Source organism: Numenius arquata, chromosome 6, assembly GCF_964106895.1.
Source record: "Numenius arquata chromosome 6, bNumArq3.hap1.1, whole genome shotgun sequence".
Taxonomy (NCBI): Eukaryota; Metazoa; Chordata; class Aves; order Charadriiformes; family Scolopacidae; genus Numenius; species Numenius arquata.
In genome coordinates this window covers 32143243-32165877 of record NC_133581.1, presented here as the reverse complement: position 1 = coordinate 32165877, position 22635 = coordinate 32143243, and the positions used below count along the sequence as shown (strand labels likewise).

Genomic DNA, 22635 nt, shown 5'->3' with positions numbered 1-22635 from the left:
ACACAAGGAATTACCCCATTCCTCACATGGAGTTGGCCCAGACTCGTTAGCAGTTTCTCAGGAAACTTCCAGGCATGGACTAACCAGAGACCACCATCAAGTGGCAGTTTAGATGAGGACACATTGCTTGAATTTTTCAAGTGGGCTCTTCTGTCCCATGTATATTCAATATACAAGTCTAGACACCATCAGAGGTGGTACTAGGTCTAAATCAGTGAAACAGTCCTTTAATTGCAAACATTGCAATTGGAATATTAAAATATCCGGAGATAGCTGTGAATGCAATTAGGCCAAACAATAACAATTACTAAAAAATTTGTCTTAAGCGAAAGCTTCCTCAAGCATAACAGAGCCTGCAGAGGCTGCCAAGATGTGAAGAAAATAAAACCATATTGATTTTTGAGGGTATAACTTATTTGCTCTGCAACCATGCTAAACTGTTGCTACAGCTAAACTATAGCTATAGGACTTCACTCTCTGGGACAACACATTCATAGAAAAGAAGAAGAAAACCCAGATAATTAAAGACCAGAGAGGGACAGGAAAGGGCAGAAGCATCCTGAGACAAGGTAAAACAATCTTTCCCTTCTCATATAGAGATGGAGAAAGAAATCTGGTGAAATTAAAGGCAAGGCTAGTCTGCAAGGTGTACAGTGGGAGCATGAGGAGGTAAATTTCCCCCTTATGCCCAAACCGAGCCTAAAAAGACAAAAAAAAAGAAAAGAGGAATGAGGCGCATTAGTTTTGTTGGAGTTACACGTGAGGAGAGAGTAAGGAGGAAAAGTAAGAGGTAAGACCTTTGGCTTAGACAGCTGAGAAAGGTGTCCTTTGCCATGGTCTCAAGAGAGTTGTCTGTTAGTGCAGTAATGAAGTAAGAGTTGTAAACACCCAAACACAATGTCATGGGCAGTGCAGTTAGGAGACATGACTAACATCACTCTGTATTTTGCCCTGGAGAAGTGAAGAGGGGTGTCACCAAGCCTGGCTGCGGAACCCCTCTGTGTCCCCTTACCTCAGGTAGGGGCAGCAAGCAGCAGGATGTATTAACCTATAGATGCTTTGAGTCCTTGAAAAGATACAGGCAGGGAAAGGAAACGTGCCATACGTGTTGCCATCAGAAGGTTGATCAAATTAATTTTCAATAGGCTTAAGCAAGCCATTGAGTTACAAACAAAATCTGAGTTAAGTCATGCCAAAAAAGCCTGCTGGCCATATAAACCATAATAGAAATTGATTTGTTGGATCTGTCCTTCCAGAGGCTTGATCCTGCACTCCCTGGGACCCTCGCGACTGGCTCAAACCAGCAGAGAGATAAGCTGCACATGCAAAAGAAAATTAATCAAGAGTGAGACATGGATGAGGACTGACTACCAGCCTGGGGGTGGGCACATTCCCTATCACTGGACAGGAGTCCAGGACCCCACTGAAGCCCCCACCAGCTGATCTACATTATTAGACACAGCAGCTCTCTAAGCAGCATGTTTTTTTCCCCTGCTTCTCTTCATTAATAATGATGGAAAAACTTGTTTTACCCAGATAGGTTTTGCCATCATCGCTGTCCCCCATGGAGAAAGCTCCTAATAACAGACTTAAAAAAGGTGAAAATGGGTGATGAACCTGCCAGTGCAGATGGACCACTGGGCAGAGGATTTGCCCAGCATGTCCTGCTCCAGTTACCCCACAGCTTTTTGTTTGTCAGAGTTACCCAAGGATGGTGCTCTGATCCCTTCCTATGTGAGCAAGTCACTCCCCACAACTGATCGGGACTGAGTGTGAGCACCAGCTGGCAAAGTGCAAACAGCTCGGAATTAAGCTGCTGTAATTGTGAATGGCTTTCAGAGCTCAAAACCTGCAGAAGTCCTCAGGTTCACCAGAACACGTGCAACCTTCAGGAGCAAGGGCCAATGCGCAGAGCGATGCTTTCTGCCTCTGACATTGCTTCTGCATCAGGACACTCGCTAATATAGTATGCCATGTGGAGCGTCTTGAAAATGAAAAAGAAGGGGGATCCTGAATGAACCTTGGCACAACCTTTGCTTTTAGGAGACACGAACGCAGAATTCAAATGAAAATAAAGCTTTTCTAAAAACTACGCGACACAGAAACGATGAGTGGTTCAGTCAAGAAACAAGATGTGATTCACTAAAATCGCCAATTTTAAGCCAATTTAAAAAGAAATTATTCTAATCTGAAATAGAAAGAAAAACAGGACATGTGTGTTAAGACAGTCTGATAGCCTCACCCGCTAAAAGCCTCGGAGATTCACACTGTGCTGAAGGAATTAGATAACATCAGTCGCTCACAGTGTTGTCCCTGGCTTTAAGAGCATCACGGGGAAAAGAAATGAGCCTCTCCGGATGGTATTTCACTGCCTCAAAGGCACTCATTTCTCCTGGCATCTCCTTCGCTCACTCTCCAGCACACCTTCCAGGAGCAAATGCACCAGAGGTTCTATACGGCCAATTGTCATCTTCCCTGGCTGCTTCTGACTCAGTTCTTTAACACAGCTCATTTTGCTCACGGTAGAAAACAGCAGTACCTGACTGTGTACCTTAAAAGCTGTGGGAGAAATCTTTACTTTACTGAAGGACAGGAGAATTTTAGCTGTGATTTCAGAATCACAGAATCTTTATGGTTGGAAGGGACCTCTGAGATCATCGAGTCCAACCATACACAAAAAAACCACAACAAAAACCTAACCCAACAATTTCAGCCACTAGAGCATCCCCTGAAGTGCCACGTCTACATGTTTCTTAAAACCTCCAGGGATGGTGACTCCACCACCTCCCTGGTTGCTTGATGTGGTCCTTCCTTCCAGAATTTTGACAATCAATAAAATGCAGATGCATTTATACAGGTTTGAGCCTCCTAGAAACCTGTCTAGGCTCCCCTCCTCAGGCCAAGCTTCATGACTTAAAATGCAGAGAGCCCCTCCTCCAGCTGTGTGAAATCTTGAAAGGCCCTTAATGAATTAGACATTATTCTCTTTCAACAACAGAAGGCAGTAATTAACTCTTTGAAGACCCATGCTAAACACCGTTCTCAGTCCTCAGAGGCGACTATGTAACCTCATTGTGATTTTAAAGAATATCTTTCCAGATTAATTATTTTTCTCTGTTTGGAAAAAAAGTTCAAAGTCCTGGTGCTGCCTTGGGGTGGGCATTAGTGATGTTAGATGTGCCATAAAGATTTCAGAGCACGAAACATGATACGCTACAATACTTTGCAAGTACAAATTAAAAGCCACCTTGCCACGCTGGGCAGGAGAGATGACTGCAGGTTGAGAGTTAGCAGCCATGCCCACTTTATGGGCTCATAAATGCAGCATGATGGCTGAGTTACCTAACACACATAAAAGAAAACAAAAATCCAGAGTTGATAATAGCACGCTGAGCGGATGCCTTAAGTAGGTCACTCAACACGCCAGGCCTCTAAATGTTATTTGGGAGTGAGAAAACATTATTTTCCCACTTCAGCATGACTTTGTCTTCCCTATCATGTGGAACTAACCTTTTGTGCTCAGTACTATTATTAATTTATTAGCCTTTTGAACATCTCAATTGTTTTGCAGTCTATGGATGCTATCTAAGTGCGTGTTGAGGGACAATGTGGCCCAAACACATGAGTGTGTGTGCATCCACATACGAGTATGAGGATTTTGAAGGGCAGACCTGGTGAAAGAACAGTTCTATCTATTTTTGACAGTGAGAACATCCATTTGCTCGAGTGCAGAACTGCAAGGAGTGTATTTTCGTTATAATTAAATGTCAGAACTTACAAGCGATGACTGCATAGAAAAAGTGCTGTGTATATTTCTATTGAAATCAATTAAAGGAGACGATTTTGTTTCCATTTAAGATTACATGACTCCAGCACAAACCGCTGCAGTACAGCGCAGCTCTGCCAGCCCGCTCTCGCTGCCTCAACAACCGCTTTCTGTTTGCCTGATGAAACTCTCCTGGATGGCACTGCTTTTCCTAAGAGATGAACTCACTGTCAAACACTTGGGCGCCCAACAGGGAATCACGTATACTTTCAGCAGATAAGAGGTTTGAAACAATCCCCTGTATAACTTTATGTAACAGGACTTGATTGTGTCCCTGGTGTGGGAAGTAGCATGATCTATTTTGTGCCTAGGAACAACGCACAGAATTTCTGCAAAGCAGGCTCTGGCTCAGCACATCTTACCGCAATACTAGAAGTAAGACTTTTCCTAAAATAGTTCTTGAGTAAAACTGAAGGAGACATCAGGTGGAGTTCACCTGATGTATCCTAAGTATTTAAAAGTCAGTGACCAGAACTGTCTCAAAAGTCAACAGAAAGGGGGTGATTTTCCCATCCCAGACCGGGCACTGAAGAGGGGCCAGATGATTGTTTTTGGGAGGAACCATTCCTCAAGGGCTATAAAGGTGACTGGTGACTAGCTTGGATGTCATCACACAGCTTTTGGTGAAAGGAACTCCACCCTGCATGCACCACACGGATATGATCTTTCTTTGACTCTCCACCCACTCACACGTAATGCCCACACATGCACCCAACCAACAGTTCTTTTCCTTCTGCAAGATCCAATGTTTCTTTAGAAGTGCTGTTGCTTCTTGCTTTGAGTCACTGCCCCTGTGGCAAAGTCCATGTCCTTAATACAGTATATGTACTGGGGACCTAAGCTCCATGAGATTTTCCACCTGGGCAACTCCCTATGGCAGGGCCCTGCAGGGGAACCAGTTTTCCTTAGAAAAGGTGCATGGGACAGAAAAACATCCATGAAAACCCAGCCACAAGCCTATTCCCCATATGCATCCCTGGACCACAGAGTTGAACTTCAGCACACTGCCCTGTCAGAAAAAAAAATCTGTATGTCATTTTTCTATACAAAACCTGGTCACAACTAATGGGGGAAAGGGAGTCCCAGGAAGCTAGCTGAAGTGACAGGTTTAGAATTTTAAGAGGGAAAGAATATATTTTGGCACAACGTATACGGCATTATCTTGTCCCATGAAATCACCGTCAGCAATGCCTGAGCAGAACTGTCATCACGGGACTGTAGCCAGTGGCACACTGCAGGTAGGCAAGATGGCAAGGGGGGATGCTGAAGTCAAGGCTTGGAGGACATCTTATCGACAGAGAAGCGATAACCTAGAAACCCCAAACCAGCTTTCGAGTCCCGAAGCCCTTCTTCAGGTCTGAAGCAGAGTTAACAAGCTTCAAGTCAGAGGTAAGTTGACAAGCTGGAACCAAACGTGATTATAATTCAGCTCTTTCAGGCTCCAGCACAGATAGAGGGGGACTGTAATGCCATCGCATCTGCTTTTTGCCATGAGTATTCTGCGCCATACTTGGTGTATTAATGATCACAAGGAATGCACTAAAAATGAACTCCTTTGAAAGAAGCATTTGTAAGATGCTCCAGTGGCTAGACAGAAACTAGACTGAGAAAAGTAAAATTCTAGTTGTGTTGAACTGTTACTGTAGAGGCTGAAACTGTCTTGTGAAATACTGTCATAGCCTCGGTACATTATCAGGTGAGATGCCCTAGGTAAAATTGCAGAAAAATGTGTTTCGGCAGCTAGAGGATCACAGTTAATGCTCAATAACCTATAAATCATTGTTATGAGATTTCTCTATGCAAATGAAATTTATATAACCCTCATCAATCTTAAAAAAAACATCATAAAGATTAAATTTTGCAGCCGCAATGCGAATTAAAGAATCCCTTAACCAGTTTTCAAGATATGTCCTTATAGCTAATTAATTTTTAGATGGAGTGTTCTTTGAAAGGACTAATGGATAGTGAGCGCTGCTGATTGATTATAAAATGAGCAGGAAGGTTTAAGAAGTGAGCTGTGAATGTAAAACTGCTACCAAGCTTTATTAACCTTGCCGTATTAAAATTCTAAACTATGCAAGTGAGAGAAGCAGGTATTAATACAATACTTTTGCTGACTACATTTTATTTATTTAACATCAATAAATTTCTCTCAGTTGGTCTATGCCATGCAGATCCATCAGACTGTCCTCTGACCTATATCTTAGCATGTGAGAGACAAAACCTCACCTCTGAGGAATTCAGAATCAGTATGATATCAGACTGTAAAATATAACTTTATACATTAGGCAGTAGGGAAAAAAAGCCAAAAACCAGCAACTGAAAGGAAGGAAAAGAAATGTAATTCATATGTCACCCTGCTAGGACTGCTTCTCAGAGCTGCAAATCTATGGGTAACTTTTATTGAGCCATCATTAACGACCGGCGACAACATTTATTGAAAGGCCAGTTAATCTGCAATGACCTGAAAACATCAAGAGTAAACTGGGGGTTGTTAAACACCGCAAAACTGCAAGAGTGTGGTGTCTCTTGGGCAGAGAGAGGGGAAAACACGAGCTGTGGCCTTACCCGTTTCCTCAAATTGCAGGTGAGCGTAAGATTCCTTGAGAACGAGTTTGCAAAAGCAGTATAAAAGTCCAACACTTTAAGCAAGGCTTCTCGTTTAATAATATGTAAATCGCAGTATGTCAGAGCCCGTACATTGGCACATGCGTGAGCCAGACTGGTTTCCTTCCAGAAGATATCACCAAACACATCACCTTTACCTGAAAAACAGCAGAAAAATGTGTTAAAAGGTAATGCTGACGCAGTGTTCTTCAGCACACAAATTATTTCTTCCCAAATTGTCTTATGCTTCCAATTATTCTAACATAAGCTCCCAGCTGTGCAAACTAATGAGGCTAAAAGTTTTAAAAGTATCTGAGGTACCTGAGTATCCTTAGCAGTAGCCCCAGATGTTTAAGGTATTTATAGATTGCTCTGTGAAGTGCCACGAAGCATAAAAGCCTGTTGTAAAGGTCTCCTTGTAACTGAAGATGCAGGTAATGGATTTTTCAAAGGCTCCTGAATATAATAAGCACTTAACTAATGTTTGGGTGATTGAATATTTCTGAGGGTCTGTTCCTAAAGGAGTTAGGAGCCCCGCTCTTACCAAAAAGCCTATGACATCTAGGTTCCTACATCACCATGGCTTTGCAGTGTGGCATAAGAGCCAGCTTCCAGGGCCCAAGGACCACATTTTAAAGGATGTTTAAACATTTTTAATGCAGCGTGAGTGGCAACATTCCTTTTGAAAAACCTGCCAAAAACCCCCCTGAGACTTTTAACAGCTCTAAGTCTTAAGCACATCCAGAAGTTCTAAACCAAAACACATCCACTTAAGTAGAGGCTTACGCTTAAGTCTGTATTTAGATATTCGCTGAGTAAGAAAGGGTTTGACACCTTAGACACTTGCATGTATAAATAACTTTAACCAGATGTGAAAATTACACAGAATCACACACAGAATATTTTGGTTGGATGGGACCTTTGAGATCATCGAGTCCAGGTGTGAAAATTACACCTGAAGGCTATTTCTACACTGGTAGGCAGTGTAGCAGAGCAGGTGCCACTGAGGACCTGCACATTTTGAGGATTTAGGACTAGCTGTAGTCCAGTCCCATGGACAGAAGAGCTCCAAGGGGTGGCGTATTGGCTTTGTGTGGCCAGGTTTTGGTAGCAGCGGGGTGCTACACAGGTGGCTTCTGTGAGAAGCTGCTAGAAGCTTCCCCTATGTGCAACAGAGCCAATGCCAGCTGGCTCCAAGTTGGACCTGCTGCTGGCCAAGGCCTAGCCCGTAAGCAATGGCGGTGGCACCTCTGTGATAACATATTTAAGAAGGGGGGAAAAGACTGCAGGAAAGCAACCACGAGAAAGAAGTGAGATGAAAAAGTACGTAGAAACCAAGGTCACTGAAGAAGGAGGAGGAGGGGGTACTCCAGGCACTGGAGCACAGATTGCCCTGCAGCTCATGGTGAAGATCATGGTGAGGCAGACTGTCCCTCTGAAGCCCATGAAGATTAATGGTAGAGCAGATATCCACCTGCAGCCCATGGAGGACCCTACACTGGAGCAGGTGGATGTGCCTGAAGGAGGCTGTGACGCCCTGGAGAGGCCATGCTGGAGCAGGCTCCTGGCAGGACTTGTGACCCCGTAGGGGACCCACAATGGAGCAGTCTGTTCCTGAAGGACTGCACCCTGTGGAAGGGACCCATGCTGGAGCAGTTCATGAAGAACTGCAGGCCATGGGAAGGACTCACATTGGAGAAGTTCATGGAGGAATGTCTCCCGTGGGAGCGACCCCATGCTGGAGCAGGGGAAGAGTGCGAGGAGTCCTCCCCTGAGGAGGAAAGAGCAGCAGAGACAAGGTGTCATGAACTGACCCTGATGACTAATGTGTGACTGAAAGCCCCGGTTCCTTGTCCCCCTGCGCCACTTGGAGGGAAGGAGGTAGAGAAATCGGGAGTGAAGTTGAGCCTGGGAAGAAAGGAGGGGTGAAGGGAAGGTGTGGAAGTACATGAGATGTGCTCCTCCATATCCCCCAGTTTCTCACCCTCTGCAAGGAATCCACACACCCCAACAGCTGCTGTGCTGGATGCCAAAGAAGGACAAGTGGGGAAGATCAGGACATCAGATTCAAAATCATGCTCCTGACCCAAGCAAGACACCAGCATAGATGCATACTGGAGAGATGCTTTCAGGTTTGGATCCTATGGTTGCTCTAAGAATAACTAGTGGCAACAGCAGAAAGCACCTTGAAACATCCAAAAGCTGCCTTTTGCTGCCCAGCCGCTTGCCAGCCACGTGCTGGGCAAGGGCCACGGTGTGCAGTTTGTGGCTGACACCTCAAATCTTGAAGCAAAAACCATGGTACAAAGGGCATTTTTTTGTTTCAGACCCCTATGATAGCCAAGCTCTTTATTTTAGTAGTTACTAAAAGGAAACTGAAATCAATCAATCAGTGGTGGTATTGATTTCAGGTACCTCAAGCAGCCCCTTGGTGAAAGTTAGTGATTTTATAGTTTTGGGATAAAAAAAAGGTAATACATTTTAATATCTCCTCTTTTAAGAACTTGTGACATTTCACTCAACTCTATTTTGGGAACAATTTATCTATTTGGGAATAATTTACCCAACCTTATTACTTTTTGATGTCAGAGGCTCTATCTCTCTATTTCCATTTCTGCTTTAGGTATTACATCCAGTAAAACATATCTAACATTTCTCATGTACAGGAAAATAAAGTCTGCAAGTCCTTATCCGCTTTTCCTTGTTTTCATTTTCTAAAAGAAGTCTACATAGCAGAATCATCCATTAGAAAGGTTATAACTGCATTCTCATGGAACTGTTCTTAATTCTACATATTTTGATGTAATAAAAATTAACTACAGTACATGATGCAGCTGGTATAACTTATAAAACAAGTTGGTTTAAAATACTCTCCTTATCACAGAGCATTTTCTAGTAACATATGATTCATTTAATGTACTGTTTTGAAATTACCCTCTGCAGTTAATTGTCCTTGTCTATACCCCCAACTCAAAACCTGGTTTACAGACATACTCAGCACTGTTACATAATTTATAGAAAATAGACCGTTTCTGAAATGCACAAAATTGCTTAATTCATTTGCTCTCTGAGGTGGACACAGATAGAATCGAGTCCTGCTTTCAGCAGCTGCAGAGTGCAGTTAAAAAGACAGAATTCAAGACTAGGGAGTACTGCATTTTTTTCCACTGAAATGTAAGCGAAATACTTGTTTTCTATCCAAATTTAAGGTAATACATAGTTAATAGAAGCCAAGAGGTTGAAAGGAGTGGTCGTTCACTCTGAAACTCTGCACAATGCCATGTTTCAGAATGTGCACCCAAACCACGGATAAAAGAAATCACCGTTCCTAAGCTTGAGATCTTCTCGCTATCTTCAGTTCAGTGAGGCAGGGAACTGCAGTGGACCCTGCAGAAAGGCTGAGATGTGATGAACTGAACCCATTCACTCCTCCATCAGCCATCAGTCACCGAATTTGAATGGTGAAGCTATAATCTCCTCTTACATTGTGGCTTATTTTCTTCAGAAAGTATAAAATCTTAGAAGCGTAATTATTCATGGAATCATAGAATTGTCTAGGTTGGAAGGGACCTTTCAGATCATCCAGTCCAACCATCAACCTAACACTGACAAAAAGCAGCGCTAAACCACATCTCTAAGCAATATATCTACCCGTCTTTTAAATACCTCCAGAGATGGTGACCAACCACTTCCCTGGGCAGCCTGTTCCAATGCTTAATAACCCTTCCAGTGTCAAAATTTTCCCTAATATTCAATCTAAACCTCCCCTGGTGCAACCAGGGGCCATTTTCTCTTGTCCTGTCGCTTGTTACCTGGGAGAAGGACAGGGAACTGCTGGAGAGGGTGCAGCAGAGGGCTACAAAGATGATCAGGGGCCTGGAGCATCTCTCTTATGAGGAGAGGCTGAGGGACTTGGGTCTTTTTAGTCTGGAGAAGAGAAGGCTGAGGGGGGATCTGATCAATGCTTATAAATACTTCAAGGGAGGGTGTCAAGAGGATGGGGCCGGTCTTTTTTCAGTGGTGCCCAGGGACAGGACAAGAGGAAATGGACACAAACTTGAATCTAAGAAGTTCCACTTAAACATGAGGAGGAACTTCTTTCCTTTGAGGGTGGCAGAGTCCTGGAAGAGGCTGCCCGGGGAGGTGGTGGAGTCTCCTTCTTTGGAGACATTCCAAACCCGCCTGGACATGTTCCTGTGCAACCTGCTGTGGGTGGACCTGAGCTGACAGGGGGTTGGACTAGATGATCTCCAGAGGTCCCTTCCAACCCCCTATCATTCTGTGATTCTGTGAGAAGAAAGTGACCCCCAGTCAGGTACCTATAGAGAGCAAAAAATTCACACGTTGCAACTGAATGAAAAAAAACCTTTCAGAGTTGCAGCAGAAAATTTAATTGGTTGGGTCTGAAACATCAGATACTCGGAGGCACGTACATGCTGTACACTTGCAGGGCACATGCACATCTCCAGGGAAAGCCTGGGGCTGGGCTGGGAATACAGAGGCACTTCAGGGCTGAGGCAGCCAGTAGACTTTTCAAAGCCTCTTCTCTAGAGATTTCTCAAGGCCCCAGCATGTTACCTCCCAAATCTGCACTGCCCTGAGTGCTGGGTGGTCTGAACACCTCTCCCGAATGGAGGCAAAGCTCTGGGAAGTCCTCCTGCCCCTGCTCTCCCAGTGCCTGAAGCGTCACTGAAGAAAAAGTAATGCCATAAAATTAGAGTGGGAACCACTCGCATACATTTTGCACTTGGTATGAGGAAAGGGAAGAGGAGAGTCAGGCTTTGGATATTGCTGGATAAAAGCTGGCAGAAACATGGGTGTAAGGATTTGGGGACTGAAAGAACCACAGAAACCAGGAGGATATGTGTATGGTGTTGGTGATAGGCACAATTTTTTCTGAAATAGCTACACTGGTATCATTCTAAATATGGACAAAAATTTACTGGTGTATTAGGTACTTAATGCCTGTACATAAAATATACATATATATTCATGCGTGTTTGTATATGTATTTAGAAGCATCATATAATAGATAACAGTATTTCTATACACTATTTTATATTATCATAACTCTCCCATACAGAAAGGGGGGGGGGAGGAAAGATGTTCTCTACAGCCTTGCACCGTGGACTGACTTGCCAATTTGTGGGACAGCAGCTCATGCCTCAACCTTTCAGGCAGAAGAAGTCTTAAGGGTCTTATGAAACTTCCCAGGAGCTTGCAAAAGGAATGAAAAAGTCCTTGGACTCAGAGAGAAAAGACTCTTGTTAAACAGCGTCTCAGCACCCATATATTTCTATAATAAGCAAAATTTATCCTTCTTTAGATGGAGACAGGCACTGAGCTAAGAAATACCTAGTAGACACGAGAACTCGATGGGACTTTTGGGAGAAAGTTTGGGCAGGGAGTGAAAGAATAAATTATTGGTGGAAAACCGCACTTAGAAAAAAAACATAAAAGGAACAAAGTTGTCTTCTTAAGGTGATAAGGTGTTTTTCTGTGCTGTGCAGTCTTAGCTAATAGGCCAGCTACCCTTCCCCTCATTTTAAAACATCTCCAAATTCCCATCAGTCACATTAGCAAAAGCCAGACATGATGAATAATGTAGGTTTTCCACTACTGTAGCAACAAATCTTCTGTTGCTTATGAAAAGTAGAGGCTGATTTTGTTGCAGAATCAGTAAAACTGCATCATTTAGAGAAAATGTTCATCTAACTAGCTCAAGTACCTAATAGCCATGACGTGATGGCAGCAAGCACAGAGGTGGAGGTCATCAACCAAATATCAAGTCCCTGCAGCCATAATTACATATACTGGTACCTGTATTCACAGAATTACAGAATCTTCATGGCTGGAAGGGACCTCTGAGATCATCGAGTCCAACCATACACACAAAAATAACCCAAACAACAATCTCGGGCACTAGAGCATGCCCTGAAGTGCCACATCCACACGCTTCTTAAATACCTCCAGGGATGGCGACTCCACCACCTCCCTGGGCAGGCTGTTCCAGTGCCTGACCACCCTCTCAGTAAAGTCATTCTTCCTTATATCTAATCTAAACCTCCCCTGCCCCAACTTCAGACCATTTCCTCTGGTCCTGTCGTTATTCCCTTGGGAGAAGAGGCCAACACCCACCTCTCTACACCCTCCTTTCAGGGAGTTGTACAGGGCAATGAGGTCCCCCCTCAGCCTCCTCTTCTCCAAACTAAACATGCCCAGTTCCCTCAGCCTCTCCTCATATCACTCGTTCTCTAGACCCCTCACCAGCTTGGTGGCTCTCCTCTGGACACGCTCCAGCAGCTCAATGTCCTTCCTGTAGTGAGGGATCCAGAACTGAACACAGCACTCGAGGTGAGGCCTCATCAGTGCCCAGTACAGAGGCACCATCACCTCCCTACTCCTGCTGGCCACACTGTTCCTGATACAGGCCAGGATGCCGTTGGCCTTCTTGGCCACCTGGGCACACCAATGGCTCATGTTCAGCCGGCTGGCCACCAACTGGTCCTTTCGTGCTGGGCAGCTTTCCAGCCACTCTTCCCCAAGCCTGTAGCGTTGCCTGGGGTTGTTGTGACCAAAATGCAGGACCCGGCACTTGGCCTTATTAAACCTCATCCCATTGGCCTTGGCCCATTGATCCAATCTGTCCAGGTCCCTCTGTAGAGCCTTCCGACCGTCAAGCAGATCAACACTCCCACCTACTTTGGTGTCATCTGCAAACTTACAAACTTACGTACAAATACATCTGACTGTGTATATACATCTGCAGTGAAACCTCTGGCTGCAGGACAGATGTAACTCAAATTGATGTAGAAATCCAATGAACAAGGAGGGAATCAGCTTCTGTTACCGAAAGCAGCACCCAGCTCCGTATGGTTCAGTGACCAGGTAAGCTCTGCAGTTCCTTGCCATGGGACACTGGGGGTGGTTGCACAAGTTTACAAAATGATGGGATATATTCAAGGAATAAAATCCATCTGTGGCTACTAAACATAAAATATTTCCCTCTGGGTGAGGAATACCTTAAAACACAGTTTAATAAACCGCTGGAAAATATTCTGGGGAAGCATCACTGTTTGCTTACCTAATCTTTCTACTTTCTCCTGCACATCCGCTATTGGCCATTTTTGGAAACAGACTACTAGGCTGGCTGGATTTCTGGACTTAGATAATACAGCTGTTTATGTCTGAAGAGGGGATCTGAGAAGATAGAGGCGATGTAGTGGTGCAAATTTATCACCTGTCTCCTGCCAGCTGGGACATCATTGCTTCCTGATGTGAGGAGATGACTACTAGACTGTGAGAGAGGGCTCCTTGCCACTGTCAACGTTTTAGCCACAATCTCAGCCCTTCCTATGGCATCCAGAAGGGCCAGAACTCCCTTGAAAATCGGATCAGAGCTGAGCACTGACCAGTCAGAAATCCAGCTCTACAGGACTGCACATTAACATGTGAAAAGGCAGAATGATATGAAAACACAGAATTTCTACCATTTGAAAGGTTGTCAAAATAGTCTGCAAAGGAACAATAACAAGAGACTGTGCCAAAGATCCAAGCCTGTGCTGGCAAAGGTACTTTGCATTATTTAACACACTGCAACATCCCCCATCTGCACCTAGAACGCAAAATAAATTTACCTTTCTTCCAACGTTCAGGACCGCTGCAAGAAGAGCAAAAGGTCTATATAGATATTATCCTGCTAGTGAAGGGTTTATGGTCCCCACCTCTCTCGCTTTTAGTGCAAGTCTCCTAGTACTTTATATTTTTCTAGAAGCCCCAGCTCCTGGAGACAGGATGTCTCCATTTTGATTTTATACAGAAATAAGCTTCTATTCTTCCTGACTGAGGAAATAAACTTGAAAGCATGACCATTCCCACCATCTTCAAAACTCCTAAGGCAAATCAGATTGTCTCAAACTGTTAGCTTGTTTTAAAAGAAATATATTACATGATTTTTAAATAATTTTCCTTTTTTTGCACTGCCAAGACTTTTGAGCTCCTGGGTTTGGCAGTGAAGCGTGCAGGTCTAATCCAGAAACATTGTAATTCAGTGAAAGGAATCTTTCTGACATTGGAGGCTGCAGATCACATCTATAACACACCGGCTGGCACTAAATTAAGATTGATGCTTCTTCTTATTGTTAACTATCATGCAGATAGAGACAAAAATAGTTTAAATTTACAAAATAATGTGAAAAATTTAATGTCCCCTTCAACTCTGTCAGTAAGAGCTAATAACGCTTTTGAACCAGCATCAGTGGGACTAAATCTGACACGGTACTACATATGCCAACCCAGACCTGCAAGATATGACTTATTCCAAGGAATGTGTTTAAGAAGAACTGCACATTACCTTGGTTCTCAGATCAGTAATCCTTCGAGTATTTTGCAAAATACTTTGAGACTCAGCACTTTAAAAAAAAAACCTGCATCACTATAATTATTGCAGTCCTGCTAGCTGAAAGAAACCCAACCCTTTCCTTTATGAGTATTTTCCTCCTGGTTAATTTAGAGTTTTAACTCATTGGAAAGAAAGGGACTTTTCCTATAGATGAAATAGGACACAGGCTGTTCCATAAGTTGCTACCAGGTGCGTGTTACTAACCTGGAGAAACCCTCACAATTAGTCTGCCTTGCCTTACTTCACAGGAAAAATAAAAAAAAAAGTTCAGTATAAAATACCAAGAGTTGATTTGACATAGGGGCAAATTCAGCCACCTTCATCCCACTTGAGGAGAAACCCAAGCTGCAACTAAACTAATTAAAATCACAGAATTAGCTACTAATACTATGAGATGGAATTGGACTGGCAGTTCTTCATGTCATGCAGTGCATCACACATGGTCAGTCTTGTCCTGCACAAAGCACATGCCCAGCTGTATAACACCAATGAAATTCGAAGTGTTGACACATGGATCCCAAACACCAAATTACTAATGGACATGGATGAGACTTATGGAGTGCTGGGTCTCCTGCTCACCTACATGGGAGCTGCTACTTCCTTGGCCTCTAAAGAACTTTCCTCGGTGTCATTTGGTAGGAGACTTTTGACCTCCAAACACATGTAAGATTAAGAGCAGAAAAAGACTCATCCCTATTTTCAGCTGCCATACCAGATTCAAGAATACATGCCACTTGCAATCTTGCTTTCCTTATCTCCTCTGACACTGCATAATAATCCCTTCCCAGACCAAACATTTGGAGATAATTCATGAAGTAGACCTTTAATAAGTGAAACTCTGGCTTGCCTAAAAACAATAAATCCAATAAACAACAGGTTGCTCTGGGACTATACGGAGACCATGCTGAGAATTAACATGCAACACGTAAAGGCAAATAACAACTTCACTGAATACGTATGGGATCAGGACCCTAAGTGTGAGTGAAATATGAGCTATTAAATCTATACTCATTCTGGCTTGACTATCAAAATTGAATTCATTCAGTAGCAGCCCCTACTACGATTTCACTGCTCAATACATTTTTATCACTATGCAGTTTGAGCAATATTTTTGATCAATTCCTCCAATCAACATTTGTACGTGGTGGGTCATTATTTTTCTGCTGGCAAAATGACTTCTTTAAACCTTGTTAATCAATCTGCCCAGTTTAAGTTACTGCACAACACACAGTCAGCTGTGCAAATAGTGGGAGCTGGAAAGCAGCTTCCAGAGACACTTGGTTGGCATCACCACTTACACGGAACTCCTCGCCAGAAGCAAATTCAGGTTAATTGCGGCAGGGTGAATTGCTAGGTGTCCTCTGCAGGCAGATGCCTTGTTTCATTAGCCTGGGGCACTTCAAACCCCCAAGTCCTTCCCGAGACTTCTCTGCTGATAACACCTCCTCATGCAGAGCAGTGGCAGTTAAATTGTTTACTCCTTCTTGAGATGGTGGAAAATTACTGATGTGCCTTCTCAGGGTCACCTCACTTGCTAGGAAAGTTTGATAATTAGAGACAAGACTGTTTGCCCTTCTCCATTATCCTGGCAACTACAGATGAGTTATGTTAAAATGACTGGATCTTGTTTTCTCCAGTGAAGGAGCACCCCATCACACCACTCTGCATATGGTGTGCCCTCTGCTCCAGCGGCAGTCAGTACCTGCAAAAGGTGGGAGACTGTCCTCAAGAAATGGAGATAACAACGAGGGGAATGTAATGGGGCATTTGGGTATCTCCATTAATGGGTCTGCAGATCTACAATTGGATTCATTCTCTTACTGTACCAATTTCTGTAATGTTGATTACTGCAGCAGCTGGGCATTTAATTACCCACAAATGAGAACAAAACCAGACCATGGGAGAATAAAACATCACAGGGCTGCAAGTTGCCCTGTCAATCACTGGGTTTCACCTGCTTTCAAGCACAAGAAATGCTAAAGCTGGGGCCCTTGAGCTGGGAACGTTGCTGTTGAACAAAAGGATGGTTGTCCCCATGGTGCAGCCTGCAGTAAGCACCTGGACAGGACACCAAGTCTCCTGAGGACACCGAGTCTCCTGAGGCTACTGTTTCGGCAGGCAGAGAGTCTGGATGCACCAACTCACCGTGGCTGTGAGGGAAGGGAACCTGATAAGGGGAGGTGGAGAAGGGGTAAGAGCAGCAACATCACAGAGTGATTCACGCTGGGACCCGAGGGAGGACAAAGCCCTGCACTTCAGACAGAAGCACGAGTGTAAGAGATAGAAGATGCATGTTCTTAACCCGTTTTGTTGTCCCTACCTGATTCACTTTTCTAGGATATTCCACTTTTAAGAATACATCAAAACTTCCATCTGCGGATGAGCATTGTAAAAAAAAAAAACCAAACCTCACACCTTCTCTCTCTCTCTCTAAACAAGGCAAATAACACTACGATATTAATTAACACTACACAGTAACTGTGAAGTAACAGTGCCAAAGCAAACTTAGGAAATGGACGGCTCTGCAAGCAGCAGAGGCTGGCAGACAGCACGTCCTGCCACGCTCCTGCTGTCATAGAGGAAATAAATGAGGACATGTTTCCAAAGGATACTTTATCGCATTTCCACTGGAGGTTACTGCTGGGGGACGGGGAAGATGGACAGACTGACAGTACTACCCCATAAGTTGAGTCTCCTAGGAAATCCAGTGTGACAGCAGATGCTTGGAGTATTCAAAGCAGACTACAAAGGTTTTCACATTAGGCAGAGGCTTTTAAACCTGGTCTGCCCCTTAGGCAGATTCACTTTCCTTGTGCTTGAACTTCTCGAGGAAGAACAGATTGATAAAAATTATTTTCTTCACTGTCTGATCTGCAATCACTGTTCCAGGTGCCACAGCTGCCACGATAAATGTCTTTGCAACTCCATCTGGGAGAGATTTTCTTCCACAAGTGAATTTTTAGGATACAACATCTCATAATTACTCAGTTCACTATTCTGTTAAACAATCTGTCAGAGCAGGAAAAAACTCTTCAGTGTGCTCTATGACTAGAGGAAGCAGTTTATCTTGCTTTAAATTACATTTACACATTCTGCCAGCCCCTGTAGTACACAACGAACACAGCTTTGAGTCACTGGATTGCCTGTCAGCAGCCACGGCAGAATCAAAGACGCTTGCGGTAATTAAAGGTAATTCACTTTAACTAGATATGGTTAAAGGCCTCTCCAGCCAAACGGAGAATAATATAAATACTGGACTTACCATATCTACAAGGTACAAAAAAAAAAAAAAAGTTCTTAGTGTCATTCCAAACACACAATATTCATTAGTAAATGCAATAAAGTTTTGCATGTAACCTATTTAGTGATAGCTTCTAGTTCACTAAATTACATATTTATTGTTTGTTTTAATTATAATACCCAGAAAACCATTTATGTGTTTAAATGCTGGTACTTACTCTTAAAGCTTTTCTTTTTAAAAAAGCTGTAAGCAAATGTAAGATATCGTCCCTAAGATTAATAATAAAAATGAAATGGTTCAGTGAGCCGAAATACAAGGAATATTTTACTATGGAAATTGCAGATTTAGGAGCTTTCACCATAATGACTTCACATCTGAATATGGAAGCAGATTCATTCTTACACTAAATCTCTCTTTTTAAAAACCTTATTACATACTAGAATACAGAAAGTTGCAGTAGGTATTACAAAAGAGCATTGATGTGCCTTTTCCCATGTTCATACTCTCCATCTGGGAGGACTGGGGTTATGCCCTTTGGGAGCCGTCCCCATGCAGTCATAGAATCACAGAATCATAGAATAGTTTTGGCTGGAAGGGACCTTTAAAGGTCATCTAGTCCAACCTCCCCTGCAATGAGTAGGGACACCTTCAACTAGATCAGGTTGCTCAGAACCCCGTCCAATCTGACCTTGAATGTTTCCAGGGATGGGGCATCTACCACCTCTCTGGGCAACCTGTGTTTTGCCACTTTCCTTGTAAAAAATTTCCTTATATCTAGTCTAAATTCCCTCTTCTAGATTAAAGCCATTACCCCTTGTCCTATCGCTACAGGCCCTGCTGAAAAGTTTGTCCCCATCTTTCCTATAGGCACCCTTCAGGTACTGAAAGGCCACAATAAGGTCTCCCCAGAGCCTTTTCTTCTCCAGGCTGAACAACCCCAACTCTCTCTGCCTGTCTTCACAGGTGAAGTGTTCCAGCCCTCTGATCATTTTTTTGGACTCGCTCCAACAAGTCCGCGTCTTTCCTGTGCTGAGGACTCCAAAGCTGGACACAGTACTGCAGGTGGGGTCTCACCAGAGTGGAGCAGAGGGGCAGAATCACCTCCCTTATCTGCTGGTCGTGGTTCTTTTGATGCAGCCCAGGATGCACTTGGCCTTTTGGGCTGCAAGTGCACATTGTTGGCTCACGTCCAGCTTTTCATCCACCAGGATTCCCAAGTGCTTCTTCTCAGGGCTGTTCTCAATCCCTTCATCCACCAGCCTGTATTGATACCGGGGGCTGCCCCAACCCACATGCAGGACCTTGCACTTCACCTTGTTGAACCTCATGAGGTTCACACAGGCCTACTTCTCGAGCCTGTCCCATCCACACATCTGCACACGCGCCCAGTCCCACCCCAGTGCAGGACACATGTATGCAGGCTTGTACGGCAACATATCAGGAGTCTCGTCAGCTACACATTTGTCCTCATTTCTCCTCTCTTCCCCCTTGCTGCCAACTGGGAAGGAGCTCAAGCCTTGATTTGTGACCAGTATTGACTCCCCACCTCTGCCCTTTTCCCACATGCCACTGCAATTCCCAAGTTTAACTCTCATCTCCCAGTGATCATCCCCATGAGACAAAAGGGGAACACATGATGCCCTCTTGAGCCACCCTTGCAGGGAAGAAGCAGTATAAAGCTTCAGTGGGGTGTGAGAGGTCCCCTAGAACAAGGCCACCCACTAGATTTGCCCTCAGGGAGCCACAGCTCCAGTTTAGGAGAAGGCAAACAGTTAATATTGAAAAGGAGACCACTTCTACAATAAATGGGTCTATTTTAAAAAGGCAAGACAGACTCTGGATGGTTTTCACGCAGAGCCACCAGTTCTTCCTCTACGTTGTTCTGCCTCTGAGGATGACTCCTGCCTCAACATTAGTGCTGACAACTCAGTACCACCATCTGCTAAACCTTTCCCAATGCCATACAAGCGAGTGAGGAGTCTTCATTAGGCTCTTTCCCACCAAATTCTGTCAAACCAGACACAACAGTGGGGTGAAAAGGATTAACTGGAGATCCCCCATTACTGAGACTTCTCACGTATGTGGCTGGCTAGTCGGTGCATCCCTATCTCTTTGCATAGTCACATCAGGCTATTTATTTTCTCTAAAGCCGGTTCACCGCAAGCCACAATTTTGCTTCCTTGACTGTTTGCAGATGTTATTCTGGTCAAGAATACAGACAAATGAAAATCCCAGTGTGAAGGTTGATGTGGAAATCCTCCCGAGAGACTAATATAAATAACATGCACTTCCTTTACCAGGCTATTTAAAAGATGTCAAGCATACAGATGCCATTCTCTTCAGCTCAGAGACACTGTAACTGTGACCAGTGAGCCATTCTGGCCAGAAAGAGCATTCCCAACAGTAAAAAAGATGAAGGGTTTGCTTCTTGAGCAGTATCTCTGGAGACATGACATCTCTATCTTATGACAACTGCTAGCCTCCTGTAGTCCCAGCTGATGCTAGACAAGCCTAGTTAATATTCAAAGCTAAGCAGAAGGTAAACATAGCCAAACCACGAGCATTTCAATAGAGATCACAGTACCTAAAATAGCCACCACCTCGTCGTCCTGGATGACTTCTAGGGATCCCGAGACCACAAAGCAAAGAGCATCAACGCTTTCCCCAGCATGATAGATGAGGTCCCCCGGGGCGCAATGGATTGTCTGAAACTCCACAGCCAGGGCTCGCAGGCAGCCGTCACTAGCCAGTCGGAAGGCAGGATGCTCGTTAAAAACTTTCCGGTTTAGGTGCACGCAAATATCTGCTCTCATGTCCTTTGGGCAAATTGAGAGAACCTGAATAAAAGAAAGATGAAAAATAATCAGCTGGGAATATGACACTGGACCAGCGCGCACATTATAAAATAACTGAATGGATGGATCTCAGGATCTGCTTGATCTTAAGATCCATTCATCCAGTTATTTCATAAAGCTTCTGGTGGGAGTTTTATCTTGAATTTGGGGTAGTCTTTTTCGACCCATCTACTGCTTTCACTGCAGCTGAAAAGGTGATGCAGAAGAAGGGACTATTCTGTTACACTGTTCTCATTCCTAACAGTTTTCACACTTGTTTTCCAGAATTGCAGATGGCACTACTATGTCCTGTTTGTGGATAACCCTCCAGACTTGGTGCCCAGACTATCCACCCGCTGCTACGCTCAGTCCCTGCAGGAGCACAGAATGGATGCTCAGAGCTGAAGGAGCTTGAAGACATGCAAAGATGTACCATTCACAATAGAGAACACCATATTTTGCTCACATCCAGAAAACCTACAAGTCCTCAAAAGTCTTGATGCAGATGACCACTTACCGATGCGTATCCAAACACACCTAGGGTTTAGTTTCTGTGCCGTACAGACATACAATAAGTAACCTGCCCTGGAGGGCTTACATACTAGAAAATCCAAAGAGTTTGAGATTAGAGCAAAAAGAAAGTATTATGAAACCTTATGGAATGTAAAGAAAAGGTGAGTGAAAAACTGTCCTGTGAACATACAGATGTCTTCATAGCAGATCAATTAAATAAGACCTTAAATTAATTTCTTACCTTAAATAGCTTTCCCTATCAAAATAGTAACACAAATACACCTGAAGAAAGACAGTGAAAATGTGTAGGTCTTGTTAGGTTTATAAACTGTGTGTTTAATATTTGCAAATCCTCCTAAACACACCAACATCTTTAAAACCCTAAAATGCATGATAGCTAATTGCACTGAGAAACGTAAAAAACCTTTTCAAGTTTTACTAGGATAAATAATAGAAAAGAGCATGAGATTAAGAAGACTCTGGAAGTCTCATATAAAGAAGACTGCCGATCAATAGTACTGATTAATTTCTCATTGTATGGAATTAATCTGGCAGCTTGCTCTGCAGACAGTGTGAGAGACAGGGACATTGGGTCAATGTGGTGACTACCATTGAATATTAGCAAACAGAGGGAGACTCTGGTAACCCTGACTAAGATTTGAGGCAAATGGTCATGTTACTATTGAAGTAAAGCCACGATTTTCATTTCTGTTTAATGCAGAAGGGGTATAAAACATAAGTTTGTAAAGTATTACTAAAGGTCCTGAAATATAGAATGGGAAAATAGCAAACAATTTCTAGTTTAATAATAACATTTAGTCCCTTTCTTATTTCAACAGATCGAAGTTCCTTTGCATTCAAAGATATAACAACTGCAAAAAGCTGAAGGAGAAGTTATTCTCCTATTCTCTGTACTATGACAGTCTCAAGGTGAGAAAGGGCTACTGCAGCCATTGGCACTAACCTCTTGCACTCATAATCTTCATATCAATCCCAGAATACCTGGTAAAATCATACCGTAAAAGAGCTTGATTTCATATTTTCAACTGATATAGGGCAGTTGTTCCAACGGACAGCTACTCTCTCTTTTAAAACGTGCTGTTTCTGAACTGATTTGTTTTTAATTTTCAGCCAACAGCCAGCGGATCTCATCATGGTCCTCAGATAAAAGACCTACAATCATTGGAAATCTCTTCCACATGTAGGTGTTTAT

The 22635-nt window shown here is 43.5% G+C and overlaps 1 protein-coding gene across 1 annotated transcript in view; it reads right to left on the bottom strand.

The window, feature by feature from the left end:
• The window catches only part of KCNH5 (potassium voltage-gated channel subfamily H member 5), a 178457-nt gene that overhangs the window by 25705 nt on the left and 130117 nt on the right, over positions 1–22635 (bottom strand). The window contains exons 9-10 of the mRNA XM_074148736.1: positions 20660–20912; positions 6395–6591 (exon numbers count right to left, since the gene is read on the bottom strand). Coding sequence (XP_074004837.1) covers positions 6395–6591; positions 20660–20912 — 450 coding nt within the window. The remainder of the gene's footprint in view (positions 1–6394; positions 6592–20659; positions 20913–22635) is intronic.